Source organism: Neocloeon triangulifer, unplaced genomic scaffold, assembly GCF_031216515.1.
Source record: "Neocloeon triangulifer isolate White Clay Creek 2 clone unplaced genomic scaffold, ASM3121651v1 ptg000003l, whole genome shotgun sequence".
Lineage (NCBI taxonomy): Eukaryota > Metazoa > Arthropoda > Insecta > Ephemeroptera > Baetidae > Neocloeon > Neocloeon triangulifer.
The window spans coordinates 10,772,879-10,789,875 of NW_026775546.1; the positions used below are offsets into that span (position 1 = coordinate 10,772,879).

Genomic DNA, 16,997 nt, shown 5'->3' on the forward strand with positions numbered 1-16,997 from the left:
TGGCTTGTTACAAAAAAATTATTAACTATTTGGAACAGAAGCAAAATGATATGAAGTGTAATTATATTAAATTTGAAAATAAGAAGACAAAACTTACTGTCAAAATAACTGGTGTCCTCCTCATTTTCCAGCTGGGGCACAAACTCTGCCTTCTGTCTCAACAGAGAATTCCAATTGAGGTTGTCGAAGTAGGGGTGCTCCTTGACCTCATTAGCTGCTCCTGTGCCCAAACGGTCTCTGGGGTTTTGCTGAAGCAGCGCTGTAATAATGTCTTTCGTCTCCAATTGAATGGGGAACTCCTTCTCGTCGGGCCACTCGATGTCGTCTGGAGCAAAGCCAAGTTATTTAATTATTCACCGATCAAATTGTCCAATGAATGGGTATACCGTTGACTGCATGAGCAAACAGCTCTTCGGGCGTATCACCAAAGAAGGGAACACAGCCAACAACAAATTCGTAAAGGATGATGCCCATGGACCACCAATCGACAGGCTTGCCATAGCCCTGGCGCATGATGACCTCAGGGGCAATGTATTCTGGAGTTCCGAACACTTGCTTGTCCGAAAACTGGCGAGTCTCTCGGTCGATGTAGTCCTCATAGAGATTAGTTGCCACTGTAAAATTTTAATTCAAATAAATAATAAACAAAAAGCAGGTATTTTCTTACAGGACATGAGACCCATTTTGCTGAGACCAAAATCAGTGAGCTTGATATGACCCAGAGCAGTGATTAGTAAACTGAAATTATTGAAGAAAATATTATTTAAATGATTTTAGAAATTAGAAAGTAAAAAACTCACTTATCGGGTTTGAGATCTCTATGGACTATTCCATAGCTATGCAAGTACTCAACGGCCAGTACAGTTTCCGCAAAGTACAGCCTGGCTGTGTCTGGAGGCAAAGCTCCAATGTTTTTGAGCAGAGTGGCACAGTCACCACCCTCAACGTATTCCATAACCAAACATAGGTGTTTCTGAAAAAAAAATACAAAATTGATATCATATTTCTTAAGTTACTTTCCAAAGTCACCTTCGTTTCGAAGCTGCAGAACATGCTGACCACAAAGGGATTGTCAGTGAAGCTCATGATGTCTCTCTCGGCAAACACTTGATCCACCTGAGAAATAAAACTGATTATTTACTTTTGCAACTTTGTCAAGGAAAAAAACTAGCCTGGTTTCTGAGGATGAGATTATTTTTGTTGATTTTCTTCATGGCGAATCTCTGCCTAGTCTCTTTGAGTCTGACCAAGTACACTGCACCATAGGCTCCGTTCGAGATCAGTTTGGAAACCTCAAAGTCATCCTCCATGGGCACCTTGTGCTGCTTGCTTTCCTCCTCTTTGCTGTTGGCATCTTCTGAGTTTGGCTTCCTTCTGTCAGGTGAGCTGCAAGTGCTCTCCAATTGGTCCAAGTCTTCTTGAAGCTCTGCAAATAAGGAAAAATAAGTAATGATTAAAAAATTAATAAAATATCTTTCAGAACAAACCAGCTATTGGGTCCCTGTTCAAGCCCAGCTTGCTGATGATATACTGCGGAATGTCAGTCTTGATTTCTTGAGATGATTTTGCCTGACCCTCCGCTTGCTCCAAAAGATGATAAAACTCCTCAGGGTCAAACTCGAGGCACTCAAGCAGTCGCGCCGGTCGAGACACCACCAACAGCAGTTTTTTAATCAGTGCAGTGAGAACACCCACGGCCGCAGGGGACTTTTCTCTTGTCTGTATTAAAATCAAAATTAAACAAAACCAATCAAACTTTTAAATTTAATTACCTCGCTGAGCAGCTTTTCCAAATTCTCCGACATTTCGTAGAAGTATCTGCTGGTGATGAGCCGCTCCTCGGACTTTTGCAGACAGTCCCTGGCCATTTCAACCACCTGGTGGTGCACAAAGCGGACAATGGGCACGCAGTCGGGCGGGATTTCTTCCGTTCGACCCTCGCTAGTCGCCTCCCAAGACTTGTTATCGTTGATGAAACCGTTGAGCCGCTCTTCCATCTGTTGGGTGGCTTTCGGGAAGCGCTCCTTGTACAGAGTGTTCATCAAAACGATTTCGTTGTCCATTACTGGGGTTCGAATCGGGCTACTGCAAAGGCACAAAAAAAGAAAGAAAAAATTAAATTTACTCAATGAATTTTGAATAAATCACCTTAAGCTTCTAGAGCGAGGCCTAGTGTGAGGTGACCTGCGTCCAGCCTCCTCGTCCAAGCTCGGATTGGAGTCATTGGACGAGAAGTGTCTGGACAACATGTGAAGCTCGTCGGTCGTGGGCACGTTGGGCAGCTGGTGAAGCCGCTCTTGGCTTGAGCACTGCGACTGCAATGGTAACAACATCACTTCTTTAGAAAACACACCGACACACAGACAAAAAAAGGAAAACAATTTCAAATCTTGGGGATATAAAAAAAATCATTATATGTACAGGTCATGTAAAGGTCATAAAAAGCAGACGACGCAGAAAAATAGAAAGAAAAAAATACGGTTGGACAGATCAGAAAAGCTGCTTACTGATACATTGGAGCTGCCTGGCGTTGTCCCATACCCTGAAGAAGGCAGAGAGGCCACTGACCACCGGCGTCCGTCGCTGCGTTTCACAGGGACAAAGGCAAAATGTTGGCTCGGAGATATTCGCGGGCTCTCCAGAGGACTCCCTGAAAAACAAATTAAAATAAGTTTAAAGTAATTGATGCTGGTTTATATAATAATTAATTATTTCTAATTAAATTTAGTAAAGAATGAAATTATTTAAATAAATAAAATATTATTAATTTGAATAATTTCCAGCCTCTAAGTTTTAAAATCATCGCTGCGACAATGCGTGCGGCAGAATGGAGGCCAAGATAACTGCGGGCGAGTCGAGCGATCTCGCCATTTGCGGCGAATGAAAAAAGTCGGTGCCCTGAGTAGGAATTACCAAGAAACATGTCACTCGCCGCCACTAAGTGGGCAGAAGAATTCAGGCAGGTAAGAGTGAGTCACCGCCAGCCAACCCAAACGGCTGTTCTCTCTTTTATTTCATAATAATAGACGGCAAAATAATAAAAAATAATCATAATAAAATTCATCAGGGCACCGGCACGTCTAGCACGTCTTTTCCTCCTATGAATAACAAAAACGTTGTTTCACTTTTCCCTGTGCCAGAGGTTAAAAGTCTCCGAACCGACGTACCTGCGACTGGAGACTGCGAGCGAGGCAGCGTGGGCGACGTTGTGGCGATTAAGCTCTTGCGATGCATCACACGGCTGCTCCGTCGGGACAAACTCAGCTCCTTCTGCAAATACACACCGGACGGCACGTGAGAAAGTAACAGAGATGAGCTGCGCGAAATTGAAACCCAGAGACGCCCTTAGGGATTTCGCGAACTTTAATGGGAAAAGTTTGCAGAGAAGCGTCAAAATTTAATTTGAATTTAACGAGATCTCCCCAAGGTGGAATAAAAAGGGGAAATTCTAGCGGTAGCAAGTTTCAAACTTGCAACATCCGCATTAAAAAAAATTGAAATTTGCATCAAATTAGATAAAATTAGAATAAAAATATTTTAAATTATTTGACCATGTTTCCCCAAAATTTATTTGAAATTAAAAACTCGCCAAAGCTACATGAAATAATTATTATTTTGAAATTATAAAAAAAAATAAAAAAATAATTGAAATATTTAAAACATTTCAAAGGTTTTGGTATGCATTTGAAATGAAAATATAGCGAAAAAGCTCTTTAATGTTAAAAGGGGTTGAAAGTTTGAGATAATTAGGGATAATTGGGGCACGCGACTTCGAGGAAACTTGGTCGGAAAGCGAATCAAGCCCGGCAATTAAGGGAGGGAACAACAACAAGCTTAATGCAATTTGGTTAATGCGTGGATGCTGCCGCGTGTTTTTCCACACACAAACACACAACAGTCACAACACGGAAAGAGAAAGAGACGGAAAACAGCATTAGGCGTGGTGTGTGCGGCCACAACGTGCAACACATAGACACTTTTCGAAAATCGATGGAAAAGTCGTCGCGCCAAAGATTTAGGCGCTGATGCGGTCGAGACGAGAAATTGGGCCAAATTTTTCTGGCCCGCGACCTCTGCAGCGATCACGAAAGAGACTCTGGTGAAAAACAATGGCCCACATTGACGAACCTGTTTCGCAAGCTTATACCAAGTTTGGAAACATCGATAAAAAAGCAATTGTCAGAATCGTGTCTCAATTCGGGAAAAAAATTGCTTACCAGAACTTTATTAAAAATAATAAAGATTTATAATAAGATTATCAAATGAAAAATTAATTAGCTTCTGTTTATTTGTGGTTTATAAGGAAAAGACCTTAATGTTCAAATTATTACTGAACAATGACTACACAAATTTTGTGTAATCTATTCAATTTTTAATTGTAAGAAAAAAACTATGAAATAATTTATTAAAAATTAAGTATAGAAATTAAAAAAAAAGAACAGTTTCTGTAATTTTTCATAGAATTGAAATATCTATAGTAATTTTGATAAAATTTTAATTTTTATGCGTTTGATAAATTAAAGTAAATTGATTTAGACACTTTATTTGGGCTCAAACTTGTATCGAATTGGTCTATTATTTTCCACAAGAGTCTCTGACGTGTCAGAAGCTTGTTGTAATTTGTTTGAAAGCGTCGCCAGGCGGCAGCACTTACCTTGAACTGCATCAGGGAGGTGACGGAGGGCAGCGGCAGGGTCAGGTTGGGTCTCGGCTGCTTGAAGTTGGAGTCGCTGATGCTGCGGGACATTCCCTGGCGCAGCATGACCGAGGCCAGGGGGCCGGCGGCCGCCCCCTGCGGCCGCACGGCACTCTCGGCCACCCGATGGAGGTGGTGATGGTGGTGGTGGTGGTGGTGCGGGTGCAAGTGGGCGGCCATGAAGCTCTCCTCGCTGGCGGACATGCGGCCGATCACATGCTGCCGGCCGAGCGGCAGCCCCAGCAGGGGCAACTGGCTGCAACTGCCTCGGCAACTGGTGGCGCACGGCGGCGACCGCTGCGTGTTCGCACCACAATCAAAGGCATGAGCAATGCGAGGGTATGGACAGCGCAAAGTGAAAGTTGAAGTGGAAGAAGTTTTGAAATTCAAAATTTATTGGTTCTGAAAGGCTGTTTAGGCTTAAAAACTAAATGTAGAGTAAAATAGTAAAGAAGTAGATAAGAAGGCGAAATTAGAGTTTTGTGGCATATTGATTCCTGTTTTTTTTTTTAACAGTTTCACTTCGTTAAAGTCTTTCCAAATATTTCTATGCAAAAGATGCAAATATGACTAGTAATCATTTAATTAATTTATTTTATATGAAATAAATTTAGAAATAGAGAATAAAAAGTACTAAATCTTTTCCTTATTTTAGAGATTTTAATTGTTCAAGAGAGATCCTACTCTTATGAAATTCTGGTTTTCTCTTCATAAGTTACAATTACCACCCTCTTCCCCCTCCCCCTTCATTGAAAGCTAAAATTCTAAAAACATAATTTAATTAAAGTAAAAACCTAAAACCATTATGTTTTGGAAAATAAAATGCAATCATATTACAACTTAATTTATAAATAAAGACAATTTTTAAGCAAATCTTAAAAAATGCAGAGAGCAGATCCTGGAGACCATGTTAAACAAAATAAATTTGAAATAAAAAGTTGCAATCTACTGTAATACCAGCAAAATTCACTAAAATTATAAAAAAGTGAAAAATTTGCATTTAAACTATTAGAAAAAATCAGTTTCCATCCGATAAAATTATCAATCTCTTGTTACCTGACGCTTTCATTTTTTCTAATCTTTCCAAATCCTTTTTTTTACTGATTTCTTTAAAGTCTTATCTAATATTTGTCCCACATTCTCAAGTTTGATTATAATTCCCTCGTTTCTAATTTTGTTGTTAGCACCTATTTGCATATTTACAAAACGCTCTTATCAACCACGTCAAGCGAAGTTTTCTTTTCCCAGTTCTAAAATTAACAGCGACGAGTAATTGAGTAAACATTTACCCAGTTCGGAGCAATGGCTAATTAAAAGCGCCCTTGCAGATAATTGAAACGTTCCGAGCAAATAATAGTGCACGGGTAAATTCAAGCACACGCTGCTGATTACTAAACATCGAAGCTTGCTTTTCTAAAAATAACGCGCGAGAAATTATATTATCTAATTCGTCAAACTCGAGCACGGGAGTTCCTTATCGCAATGAGCATAGCGCGTGCTATTTACACGCGGGCACATGACAAAATTTGTAATCAGACGTCAGGACACATAATATCACACTGCGGTGCAAGTGAAACTACATGGAAAGAAACCGCCGTTGAAAGGAAGTGGCGGAACTCAATTAACGAGCATCCGGAAGAAAATTATTTTGTGCTGAGATGTTATCTTGGAGAAGCAAATCTGAATAATTCAAATCGGATGTTGCCTTTTTATTTAATATTCTTTCGTAAATAAAAAATTTAAGAGAAAATAGTTTAAAATTTTGTTTTTAAAGGGCGAAATTTCCATAATTCCAACTAAAAAATGTTTAAAAAGGACAAAATACACTATAAAAATTAAATTCATGAATAATAAAAAATATTCCAATTTCGAAAAATGCAAAATAAATTGATTATTTTTCTATCTTATTTATTTTTCAACCTAGACAAGCTCTGGCCCCTTTCTCAACATTGAACTCATAAATGTTAAATTATGCTCAACATTGCAGCCGACCGCATGTTTATAATTTTTTTGGCTTCACGTGCACCAAGGACAAGTTTAAGGGTAGAATAAGTTTGCTCGAGTTGTGGAACGTTCTCGGCCACATAAAACTTTCCTAACTGCTGATTTCCAGTGTACACGGAGAGCGTGCAAAACAACGCGCCATGAGTCAGAGCCTCCAAAACGCGAAGTTGCACGTGACTCATCTCTCTGCTGGTTAATGACCGGATAGAACCAAACTTTCGCAAAGTGGCCACAATAGCAATTAATCATTATTTTTATATAAATAAACTCGAGCAGATTGCCAACGAGAGCAGCTGCGGAGAGATTTTTTTGTATTTACTTTCCAGCATTTTCCACTCTGTTGACAAAGGCCGACCGGTGTGTGTGTTGCTGGTTGTGGAACAAGCAAGCAAGCGTCCTCTTCACCTTCAGGTGCTTGAAAATAACGCGCGAGTGCCCTCGCAGCCTTGGAGAAAGAAACTGAATCCGACGACAGCTTTATATGGTCACTCCTGTCGGTTTTTCTAATTGATTTGCAGCTAATTACCCAACAACTGAGGTTTTAAATAAATGTAAATATAATTCATTTTTTCTCCTCTCGTAAGAAAAAATAGTGGCTAAGCAAAGGAGATTGTGGTCAGTTGTTTTTGTTTTTCTGGCGGTCACCGACGAGGAAAATGAATGAGCTCCGGTTTCGATCGAAACACTTGCACAGGTTTGATTTTTTATTGCATCACGAGTGGCTATTCGGTAATAATTTCAATTGTTTCGCAACAGAGTCAAATTACCGTATGTAAAGTGGAATTATTTACACCTGAGCGATATTTTAAACGTGCTTTGTCTCGCTCGTAAACAAATGATCACCGCTAACAAAGAGACGTGCTGACGTCGAGGATTTCAAAGCGTTCAAAATTGCGGAAAGTTGGAAATGAATGCTTCGTCCTTGTGTTACCATTAAGTAAGTGAGCAATGATGAAAAGCAAGTGAATTGAATCACTTTCGGTAACAAAAGGGAAAATATATTAAATTTTGAATGAATAAATTCAAAATTATCACAGCAATTAAAAATTTAAAGTTTTTGCTTATTTATTAAAACATTTTCATAATTTGCTTTAAAATTTTATCCACCGAATAATTGTTCCCCCTTTTTTCGTTTAGAATAAATCTTTTTTCGCCAAGTTTAGGTCTTCATAGTAACTTTTGTACTATTTTAAATTTTCTTCCTCATGAATTCACATAATTAATTTTTAACTTTGCGAAGTCACGCAACCCCAAAATTATAATTAATTGACCAATTTAAATTTACATATTTAGGAAATTTACAGCAGCGTTCTTATTTTGAGACTAGAACCACTCGTATTAAAAGCACCTATTTTTTCATCATTCTGAATAGATTTGATTTTAAGCACTCATATTTCCGATCCTAAAGAAAACAACCCTCCCTGGCATTGTGTTGAAACAGCTCAAGGCTACCGGAAGGAAATTTCCTCCCTTTCTCCTCTCCAACCCATAATTGGAGGGCTGATTGGGTTTGCCCAAAGCACCGATTCGAAATTAGCAATCGCGTTAGTTGGGGCGAATAATCGGATCAAATATGGCACACTGGTCGCGGCCACGAGGGTTGACACATTAAAACGGTGCTCACGACCTCGCGCAGGAATCTGTGCCTCACGTGTTAAGTGCACATCCGAGAGACAGCATAATGCTCTCAGCCAGCCCGGCTTGGCTCGGCTGATGGGATGATCAATAATTTCACATGCAAGTTCATCAAGGCAAACTGCCCCACGACTCGTTCCATCTCTCTTTGTTCGCGTAACAAGGGCCAATTAAACGCACTTCACTCACACGGTGCTGTGCTCGGAATTCCAAATGAATCGGCGGTCCATAAGAAGTGGCTCGTTATTTATTTATATTGATTATATGGATGCGCGTCGCTGCTACATTTGCATCGCGGCCGTGTATGGACACTTGATGTATGTGCGGTCGGGGCCTTATGCAGATGAAAAGCCAGGGAGCCTTTCAACGTGATTGCAACGAAATCGATCGTCAGCCGATCTTTCAGATATTGTCCCAGTGAAGATCAATGACGACGGCTTTTGAAAGGGAAAGGTGTATCCAAGTGAAAATTTTCAATCAGATTATATAATGATTTGAAGATAATAAAAAGTTTCAGATTTAGGAACGCAATCAAGGTTTAATTCTATCACGTTTTGTCTTGATTGTTAAACAAATGTTTTCGTCTTCCTCCGAAAATATTGAATCTGATCCTAAAGTAATATTAATTTATGATCAAATATTTACCAAATGTCTATCAATGCCTTTTCTTTAAAACAAATTGTTTATCTATCATTCAATGAATTGGATCAATACAATATGGAAAAATAATCAATCAATAATTGTTTTTAGGATTTAATAGATAATACAGATTTCATGTCTTGCTTTTTGTTTGTTCATTCTCTTCTTTTGCGTTCTTTCGAAATTTAGAAAAAATATCTTAATCTTGCATAAAGTAAATAATTAATTGTTGAAAAGAAACCTACATTACAAAATGAGAATCTAACTGTTCCCTGTAAACAGTTAACTACAGTAAAATATGGGAATTGGAAAACTCTAGAACAGAATTCTCTGTTTGAGACTTTTCATATAATACCATTTCTCAGGAAGTTCAAAAGATTCAATTAAATCTATTTCCGTATAGAAACGTCGAAGAAATGTTGGCAACAACAAAAATTCAGCTGAGAAACGTCGAGAATATAAAATGGATGGCAAATGAACGTTGCATCACTTCTGTGTAAGGAAAGTTTGCTTCTTTTGTATAGCGAAGTACTAAATGATTTGGTCCCAGAATTCCATTAAATTAATATTAAAAAAGAATTCATCTTTATTTTTCTTATTTTTAAATTTTATCGCTTTCATTAAATTACAGTTCCAAATTTGTATTTGTCAAAATTTGTAATAATGAAAGATCTTTTAGAAGTTTTAAGCTCCTTCTAAAAATTAAAATTTATATAAATTAACCAGCTTTTTGGCACAGCTGTTTTGTGAACATTTTTATTCTTCCAATTAGACGAAATTTAAATTTTAAATAATCATTTTCCACTTTCTCACCTGTATTTGCCCCATCCATGGCCTGAGCCCCAGGAATCTGAGTGCGTGCCGGAAAAACAAAAGCAGCAGGGCTTTGGAGCTCTCCCTGAAGCTGAACCGGCGCTTGGGCTGCTCCATCGGACTTTGCGTGGCTTCCGAGCCGAAATTCAGAGCTGAATTTGCGTCTAAATAAGGGCCATGTGTGCTCGGGGAGGAAAGGTGTGTTATTCCGCCCTTGCTCGGTCGGCAAGTGAAACACACCGCCGCGCATCAGATTTTCGGTTCCACACAGCGGCGCAAAAACAGAGAGGAAGACCGAGACGGAGCGGATAAATATAAAGTGCACAGCCTTCGGAGAGGAAAGAAGAAAATGCACGGCGGCGAAGAAGGGGGTCAATTCGAGCGCAGACCTCGCGACCACCCCGGCCGCTTTGCAGCAATTGCTGATTGGAATGCCTGCACATTGCATCACACGCCCTGTTCATTCAGCCGCGGCTGCACCAAAGAGATTCTTCCTTCCATTCACAGGCCAAGAAGCGCCGGTGAGCGGTTTTATTATTTATTCTCGCTGCTTTTCGCCCCGGAGATTAAAAGATTCCCTTTCCGCCTTGCTTTGAAACTTTCTTCTTGCGAAAGATGAATGCAAGGCCTCGCTTGAGCTTTTTTAATTTGATTTTGTGCAGGGGATGCTCGGCACGTGTAAGAGAACGGAGCGCTCTTGGTGTCAGTAGCGAAAATCGATTCGGAGCTGTTGCGGTGCAAGATTCGCTGCATTCGCTTTGGTAAGTAAAAAGATTCAATCAAGCTGCAACTATTACAGAGTATTCTACTTTAGGCGCAGCTTCATACAAGAAAATTGGTGTAAAAATCGGTTTACTGAGACAAAATGGTCAAAATTCTCATATTGTAAATTTTTTCCCAATTTTTATATTCAATTAATTTTATTTCAATTCTTGCAACAAATTTATCCACAATTTTATTTTTTAATTAATTTCAAAAATAAAATAAAAAACGGCAAGTTACATAATAAACTTACAAGTCATTGTTTTAGTTCAGCAATGGCCATTGAATTGTCCTTTAATATGAAAACTTGATCTACTTTTTAAAACAATAATTGAAACTTTTCTTGATTCAGTATTATGAAGTATTTTTTTTAGTCTTCAAAAAATACTTTTTTTTATAAAAGTGATAAACCTGGAAAACATTTCAAATTCTGAATGACGAAAGAGGAAACAAGTTTTGAGAGGGTGTATACCAAAATAAACTTTCTAGATTGCTGTAAAAGCTCCATAAACACATATTTCAGAGTTTACTATTTTATGACAAATATGAATATTTAAAATATATCAATATGTTCCAAAGTCCTATCCTCCACCTTTTGCAACTATGAGATATCCTGCTTAGGTGTAAATTTAAAGTGGCAATTTTCAGCAAAAAATCAATCTGGCGGAAACCTAATTAATGAATTTTACATGTAATTTTTCATTCTTTGCTTTGGAAATTAAAATCAAAACGAGGTTTTCATTCCGATTTGTATGAGTTATGTTGACACAAAAACGACAAGCTTTTTTCGATTAAAAAAAGCAATGATGGAATACACTTTTTTTCATCATGCATCTCTTCAAGCACCTTTCTTGCCTTTTCTTTGAAAGATCATTTTTGTCGGAATCTCGCCAATTTTGTTACTTTATCAAACATTTTCCTTGCATTGAATTTTCGCTTTCAATAGGAAAACTTAGGAAAGTATTATTTATCAAAAGAGAATTCTTTCTCCTTCTTTTCTTAGACAGAAAATAACCTGCAAAATAATTGCATCCAATATAAAAGATGAGCCCACGCGAAGCCAGAAATTGCCCAAAATGGACAAACAAATCACTGTATAGTGCAAGTAACGGCCAGAACTGCGAGGCGAACGTTCCGGAGCTCAATAAATATATAAACTAGCCGCGCTTCCTTTCCAAATCCATTACAATTCAATATCTCTCGATCGCTCCACGTTTGCCCAAGAGACGTTCTCCGGCGGAAAATAGGCTCTCTTAGCCAAGAGAGATATCGCCTGAATTCCACTGCACGCGCAAAAGCATTGTCTGGTCTCAACGTATACGATTCTTCAGCAGTAGTTTCTTTGACAGACCAAAAATCCAGCGCGCTCATTAATTTTTACGACCCGTTCTGGATGGAAGAAGCCGAGCGTAAACAAATTGACACACAAATCGCGGCCCTAGAAAGACTTCACTTCAGCCCTAAAATTAAATCGTTGTGTAATAAAAATTTAAATGCCAAAAAATAAGTAAAACTGAGTAATTAAATGATAAATAATAGACACCGATTTCGTCATTTGTTATAATAAAATTTTAGTAATTTAATTTTTTTTAATTATTTTAGATGAGTTTTAGGTGAAAAAAGCTGTGGTAATATTTTTAATTAAAATTATATTAATAAGAAAAATTTCAGCCTTCAGTTGAATTTAAACGTTTTTAGCTCTTCGGGAGTGGCAAAATTTTGGAATTGGGGTCAAATTTGAGCTCACCTGGCGCGTTGGAAGCGAGAGCGGGCGCGCTCACTTTCTTTGCTCGGCTCTTAGCAACCCTTTGAGCCCATGTCGTGCCCCACGAGCGGTGGCAAGGGCGCCTCAGTCGCGTGCGTCGCTCCCGGATTCAGCCACTGCACTGGCGGCCCGCCCGTATTGATCACCCCGGAGAAGGCGAGCGCGCGGCCACGGCGCATGCACCCACCCTGTCGTGAGGCCACCCCGACGCGCGAGACGCAGCCGATTTTCGCGTGCGAATCCGTCATGCGTGCCCGAATTTTGCACTCGCGATTAATTCGCATTGCATTACCGCGACGTGAGCGATCGATTTTTTCGGCTCGGATGCCTCTCAATCGCGCGGTTAAGCCTTAATTTGTCCCCGTGAAAAGCTCAAAAATTTACAAAGTATTATACAACAATTTGAATTTAACAATAATAATCCAGATCCACTGGAATTCACCCAAACGACTAATTGTTTAACAAATATAATATATGTAATTCGTATTAAATTAATTTTATGAAAATTCAAGACATTGAAAATTCAGAGAGTTAAATTTATTTCCATATTTCCCTTGATTTCTAAACCAATGAGTGAGATATGTAAATATGATTTCTGGATATATTTATTTTTAAACTATTGAAACAAAAAATGTGAGCAAAATAATGAAACAGGAAATTATTTTAATTTCATTTAATATTTAATTTGTTAAAAATATTAATAAATTTGCTCCTTCTATTGCATTTATTTATAAAATTTATATTCATAATAAAATTAAAAAAAAATATACAATTTCTTAAACCAGAAAGGAGCACTTCTTTGACATTCTAATTCAAAAAGAAATAACTTACTTCTTAAATAAAATATATGTTCTTATGTTCATTGTTTCTATATAATTTTTATATGTATTTTTGTCCAATTCAATTAACAGCCCACTCACATTTTCTCGTCCAGACTGATCAAGCGTTTGCGGGGGATGAAGTGACGTTCGTTCGTTCTTTGCTCCTCTTGCGTACTTGAGACCGAATTCCGCCTCCACTTAAGGGGGTTGCGTCAATGAAGCGGCCAATTTACTCGCTCTCGCACTGCACGGCGCGATTCTCAGGATAAAAAGCAGCCTCGTTACAAAAGCGCGTGGCACCGCCCGTTCCCGAGGCAAAACGAACCAGACGCGGCAGCGAATGTAAATAAAGTGCGCTGGCTGGATTATGTCCGTCCGTCTTGGGCCTATTTCGAGCGTGAAAAGCGCGATTTCAACACCGTATCCGATCGCGCGCTACTGCTCGGACAAAAGCGAGGACAGATCAGCCTAACGAGATGAGCATTGCAAGGGAAATAAATTTATGATGATAAACAAACATGGAAACACATTGAGTGACGCCTCGAGTCGAGACAATAACTCGGGCAAAAAGAGATTTCTATAAATGGTCTTGAATAATTCTCTTGCATCCTTTCCAGGTATGTGAAAATTTATAGAAAAAATATTACAAACATTCATTTTAAATTCAATCATACCGTTGGAAAATTTTCAATAAAAAATTAAATTTCTTTGCAATTGTAAGACTTACTTAGTAAATATAAAACAAAATTCAAAATATTCTTTATAAAGAAAATTTTATTTCATTATTTTTTTTTTAATTATTTTATTAAATTGCGTATTAGGTTACATGGGAAAAACCCTTTTTTTTTTAGGAAAAAGCCCAAGCTTTAGTTTTTTTAAAAAAAAAAGCTGACAAAGAATAAATAAATAAATTATTTAGTTACATTTTATTTTTATTAATATTGACGGTGGTTTTCGCAGCCACTAATGAGCCGTGACCGTCCCTTCATTTGTCCTGAACGTAAAACCAAGCGCGGTTCACTTTTAATGCCATCATCGATGCCAGCCTTGAATAGCGACGTTTGAACGTATACAATTCACTTTATGCAATTCGCCTCCTTATCTAACAAAACAGCCTTTCAGTAGTTACTCTGCTATCAGCAATTGAGTTAAACGCAAGTTACATAAGTCGTTTTCCGCACCTTTTATTATGTGCGTGTATGTTTTCCGACGCTGCGTTAGATCATTATTTTTATCTTTCTACTTAAACAAAGTCTCTACCGCAGATAGCTTTTTTAAACACACGCTTTGATTTATTTTTATAAAATAGGCACGGTTTCTTTAAAGATGCAGCAGTGATGAAAGAGTTGTTTGAAACACGGATTGACAAAATGCAGTGTGTTTGATGAAATATTGATTGAGAAGGATGGAAGACAGAATTGATGGATTTTTGCGATATTAATTTGGTGTTAGTTGCAAATTTGCACATACACGTTGGCAATTTTAAAAGTGGATTTTTTTTTAAACATTTTCACTCCAGTCAAGGGAGAGCAGGTGCGAAAGTATAAGAAACACGTCACATCAAAAAAATATAGTTATTGCTGGTGGGAAGAAAGTGGGCGGTAAAATAAAAACGCATAAATTGTTACTCACCATGGAGTCGGACAGCAAAGGCTCAGACTTGCCAAGAGATGACTGACGCATTTTGATCAGGTTGGACATCTCGCGGCCTGAAAGCAACAACATGAATAATTTATTTCAAATTTCTCCCTATTATTATTCAGATTAAACTGAAGTTTTTAAAAAGAATTGTTTCTTTTCTCTGTTGTAAAAGATAAAGAATTGAACAAATTGGAGTATAAATTTCACTTCCTCGCCATTTTCCAAAAATTCATTTATTTTATCAAGTTCTTCAAAAATTCATTTAAAAAACAATTTTTTTTTAATTACCCTTAAACCCCTTAATTTATTTGCGCTTCTGTGAACAATTAAAAATTATGATGATCCTTTTAATTCCTAAGTTTATAAAAATAATACAAGAATGATTAAAACACAAAAATATGAACGCATTATTTTTAATTGATAATGCTGATAAAAAAAACCACAAACTCTCCAAACCTCATTTAATCTCAACCACAGAACCACACCCTCTGTCTAAAGGGCAACAATAAATCCTGTATAAGGACATTTAATACACATAAAAAATATATATAGAGCGAGGAACTTCAGAAAATAAAGTTGATTTTTAGATAAGTTACGATTGAAAGTCTGATAATTTATGCCAAACCATTTCCTCGGTGGGTTTTTGAGTCGTTTATTGTTTAAGAAAAAAAAAACAGACTTCTCTTGACCACCGCCGAGAAAGCTCGTGAATTGTGGCTGCAGCCCGCAACCAAAACACGTAGAGCAGGATATTGTTTTTCTTAAACATTATATATATGACTCAAAAACCAATCAAGGAAATTCCGACTATAATTTCAAATCACCATCCACATTCTAAAATAAAATTCTGCACAAAAGTATAGAGTTATCAATATAATATTTATGTCACCGGATTCCACTTAAAGATTTTCTCCTGTTTTTAATCTTTTGCAATTATTTAATTGCAAAGATTCTCAGAATTGAAACATTCTTGAATCCCTTCCAATAAAATCGATTTATTGTTCAGTAAAATTTCTTTTACGTCATTAAATCAGTTCAATTGTTGATTGTTGTAGATTAAATGATTAGAATTAATTGCAAGTAATATAAAGAAAATTTGTCTATGATGAAGAATTACTCCAATATTTTATTTTGTTATCAATTAAACCAAAAGCTCTTATCAATCAGCCAATTGAAAAAAACTTTCGAGTGAATTGCAAAAAATGCTGATTAATGAAACGCCAAAAAACAAAATTCATGATTGCGCTGGTTTTTGTGTTGGAAATTTGTACAACGGCAGGCGACAAAAAGTTGGGGCAAAAAGCGTGATTACATAACCGGCGAGCAAACTCCATCCGCTCTTTCTCTGGAGCAGCAGAGCAAATTTCAGAGACACAATGGAGCGCGTACGGTACGTGCGGCCGAAAAAACCGGCGGCAAAAAAGCTGCTCGCCAACACACAATGGACAATGCGTCGACGGCTGGGAAAGCGAAAAATAATTGCGTCGGGATAAACCATTATACCTCATAATTGAACTGCGAGGCCAATCAATTTTCCGGCAGCGAGAAAATGTGAGGAATCGTTTCTGGTGGTCGGTCCGATCGGTTTGCGATTTGTGAGCTCTGTGCGCTGGCATGAATTTTTTTATTTTCGCCGTGCTCAATTAGCACGCGGCTGTAAAAGGCAACAAAACAAGTTGATTACGCGGCCACTGGCTCTTTATTTATTCTGCCAGTGTGTGCCGAGTTTATAAATATGGAGCGCTTGTTTTTCATCCGCGTTTTATTTGCATACGCCCGCGGCGTCCGGGGTTTGCAAAATCGAATTTCGCGTCGGCTCGTGTTTCCATCAATTGCGAAAGGGAAGCGGGAAAAATAAATAAATATGGAAATTAAATTGAAATTGCAAAAGTCTCTCCCGTTTTAGAACTAGAATTAATTATTTATTCCATCGCAAAATCCAGCAAAATCTAAAAATTGCATCAGGGGCTTGATTATCTGTAAGGCTCAAATGGTAAATTCATTTTACAGAATCCGGACATTCCGGACCCAGTGGGAAATATTGAACAACTACGTTAGCTAATCACCAGATATCCACCCTTTCATTGCCCATCATCTTTTTTTTCAATATAAAATTTATTATGTACTGAGAAGGATTAATAATACTAATAATAATAGTAACAAAGATTGTTAATTTAAAGAAATATTTTTATAATGATTTTCTATTTTATATTAAACAAAG

The 16,997-nt window shown here is 37.7% G+C and overlaps 1 protein-coding gene across 9 annotated transcripts in view; it reads right to left on the minus strand.

Moving 5' to 3' along the window:
- The window catches only part of LOC132205636 (microtubule-associated serine/threonine-protein kinase 3), a 142,277-nt gene that overhangs the window by 5,370 nt on the left and 119,910 nt on the right, over positions 1-16,997 (minus strand). For 4 of the 9 annotated variants that reach the window (XM_059634839.1, XM_059634837.1, XM_059634834.1 and 1 more), the window contains 13 exons: positions 14,768-14,844; positions 4,655-4,993; positions 3,168-3,270; positions 2,508-2,650; positions 2,149-2,315; positions 1,773-2,085; positions 1,488-1,719; positions 1,173-1,426; positions 1,030-1,116; positions 801-973; positions 668-738; positions 387-614; positions 98-325 (listed from right to left, as the gene is read on the minus strand). In XM_059634839.1, coding sequence (XP_059490822.1) covers positions 98-325; positions 387-614; positions 668-738; positions 801-973; positions 1,030-1,116; positions 1,173-1,426; positions 1,488-1,719; positions 1,773-2,085; positions 2,149-2,315; positions 2,508-2,650; positions 3,168-3,270; positions 4,655-4,993; positions 14,768-14,836 — 2,407 coding nt within the window. In that variant the 5' untranslated portion in view covers positions 14,837-14,844. Of the gene's footprint in view, positions 1-97; positions 326-386; positions 615-667; positions 739-800; positions 974-1,029; positions 1,117-1,172; positions 1,427-1,487; positions 1,720-1,772; positions 2,086-2,148; positions 2,316-2,507; positions 2,651-3,167; positions 3,271-4,654; positions 4,994-12,296; positions 12,425-14,767; positions 14,845-16,279; positions 16,299-16,997 lie in introns of those variants that run through there. The other 5 variants (XM_059634840.1, XM_059634835.1, XM_059634843.1 and 2 more) reach the window with 5 other exon arrangements.